The 2,348-nt window shown below is 28.0% G+C and overlaps 1 protein-coding gene across 1 annotated transcript in view; it reads left to right on the plus strand.

Annotated features, from left to right (window-relative positions):
- Window positions 1–2,348, plus strand: part of LOC106791386 (galanin receptor type 1-like) — a gene marked incomplete in the record, with an annotated part of 42,807 nt that overhangs the window by 25,448 nt on the left and 15,011 nt on the right. The window contains 1 exon segment of the mRNA XM_014756989.1: window positions 1,977–2,100. Coding sequence (XP_014612475.1) covers window positions 1,977–2,100 — 124 coding nt within the window.

The raw sequence follows: 2,348 nt of genomic DNA on the forward strand, positions 1-2,348 counted from the left end.
AATATTGGCTAGCGAAGAAGAGATTTGAAAAACCATGAAGGTGCAAGTAAACTTTTCTCCTATTTCCATGGTGGAGGGGTGGGGTGGGGAGTTTGTTTTTTTTTTTTCTCTTTTCCGTTTCCGTTTCCTCTTTTCTTTCTCTTTCTTCGTCCTTTTTTTTCTTTCTTTCTTTTTCTTTAGAACATTTTTTAAATGGAAAGAGAGTGAGGAAAAAGAAAAAAAAAAAGAAAAAGAAATAAAAGGAGGGTTGGTAACGGTATCGTCATCGAAGTGCCGTGAAAATGGAAGCTTTCATGTATGCCATGCAAATTTTCTAACGTTGAGATTCTACGAGCCATTAGGTGATTTCTTTTACGTGATTATTATACTACGGAGAATTTGTTTCCCCCCCCCCTCTCCTTTTTTATCCCTGATATTTTTTCTTTCTTTCTTTCTAACTATTTTTCTCTTTTATTCTTTTTTTTTTATTTCTTTTCTTAAAATCGATTATTATATCTTTCCTATTTAATGTTTTTTACGTTTGGAAAACATTAACGGGATTTTGTTAGATTATTAATAGACACTTATGTTAGATTTTTAGATTTAGGGTTATTTTGGTAACATTTTATTTCGATTGTTTAATGGTTTAAATTGTTAAATTTTGTAATTAACGTAGCAATCATTTTGTTTAAACGATGTATTACTATACTGAATTTCAATTAAAATTCGTACTTTCAATTAATTTCATTCCTTGGATATTTTATACAATTCCCGACCTCGTCTCGGGTATTCTATAAAATTTAGGAAAAAAAATCGTGGTTTAGGTAACGCGTGTTGTTTAAAAGTGAAAAAAGAAAAAAAGGTTTAGTGTCAGTCATCGATTACTGACGTGGGTTGCATTTAACGTGTTAACGCTTAACAAGATTTAGTTAAAGTTATTGCACGAGATTACGCTTGGAAGGATAAAGGGGGGGAAAGGGATGGAGTGTATGTATGTGTATGTGTGTATATGTGTGTGATAAGGGATTTTAGGTGTGAAATATGCAACTTGTGTTTTGTATCTCGACAAAAATATAGCAGGAAAAGTAATAAAAAAATTATTATAAACATACATACATATATATATATATATATATATATAAAACTATTTTCGTGTTGTTCATGTTGTGTTCTCGTAGTCACGTTTTCCTCACTTGTTTAAATTTTAAACAATTGAGGTATAGGTGATACGTTTAAGAAACGTGACAAATATATTTAATCGTTTAAGTCGTTCGATCGTTGTCAGAATTGTTAGTTGAAACATTTAACATGACAATTTTCGTGTGTATCGAGCACTCGAGTCTCTACTAGTTCTATTTATATAGATATACGTGTATAGATACATATGTATAATACGTAAACACATATGTAGAGAGGTATATATAGAGGGAGACATCATATACCATCAGTTTAACCGATAGAAGTGCTCCTTTATTACGTTTGCCTTTACCTACCTATGTGTGTTCTTGTTTCCATGAATTCTCTATTCTCTCAATCGTATTCTACACCATAAAATACTATAATATCTTATAAATATATATATATGTCTGTATGTGTATAGATAGATAGATAGATTGATATGTTTATTGTTTTATATAATTTATTAATTAAGTAAATATATACTTTGGATTATATTTTAATTGAAATTACTCTTTAGAAATTAGAGATTGGATTTGGGTTTAAATTCTTGCGTTTATAATTTAGACATTATTAGAAATTCCATAATATCTCATAATATTCCATATATATATATGTATACACGTTTAAATTTGGTGTACATGCATATATTGTAATAGATTATTAAATATGAACTGTTTTTAATTAGCAAATAATGTTAAATAAAATTATACGAAGAAATGTAATAACAAATATAGATAATAATTACGTGTAATCTATATATAATAATTAGAACACGCAACAATATTTTTTGTCTTAATGATTTTTTTTTTTTCTTTCAGATATTACGCCATAGTACATCCGATGAGAGCACAATACACGTGTACCATAAGCCAAGCAAGAAAAATTGTAATAATCACGTGGGCTGCGTCATTTCTTTTAGGTATACCAATGGTATTCACTCAGGTAAATATTTGTCGTTGTAATAGATTCGAAAATTTGATTTTTATCTTTTTCGCGTGTAATCTCGTTTAAAATATTTTATCATTTTATATACTCCGGTGATCATGTAATATTTTTCAAAGTTTATGGATAAAAGACAAAAAAAAAGAAAGAAAACCAAAATAACAAAATTACTATAGTTATGGCATAGAATAATTTTAGTTTTAAACAATAGATTAATATCACATTTATATATATATATAATGGAAATA

This window comes from Polistes canadensis, unplaced genomic scaffold (genome assembly GCF_001313835.1).
Source record: "Polistes canadensis isolate GaletaPanama2010 unplaced genomic scaffold, ASM131383v1 scaffold_302, whole genome shotgun sequence".
NCBI lineage: Eukaryota > Metazoa > Arthropoda > Insecta > Hymenoptera > Vespidae > Polistes > Polistes canadensis.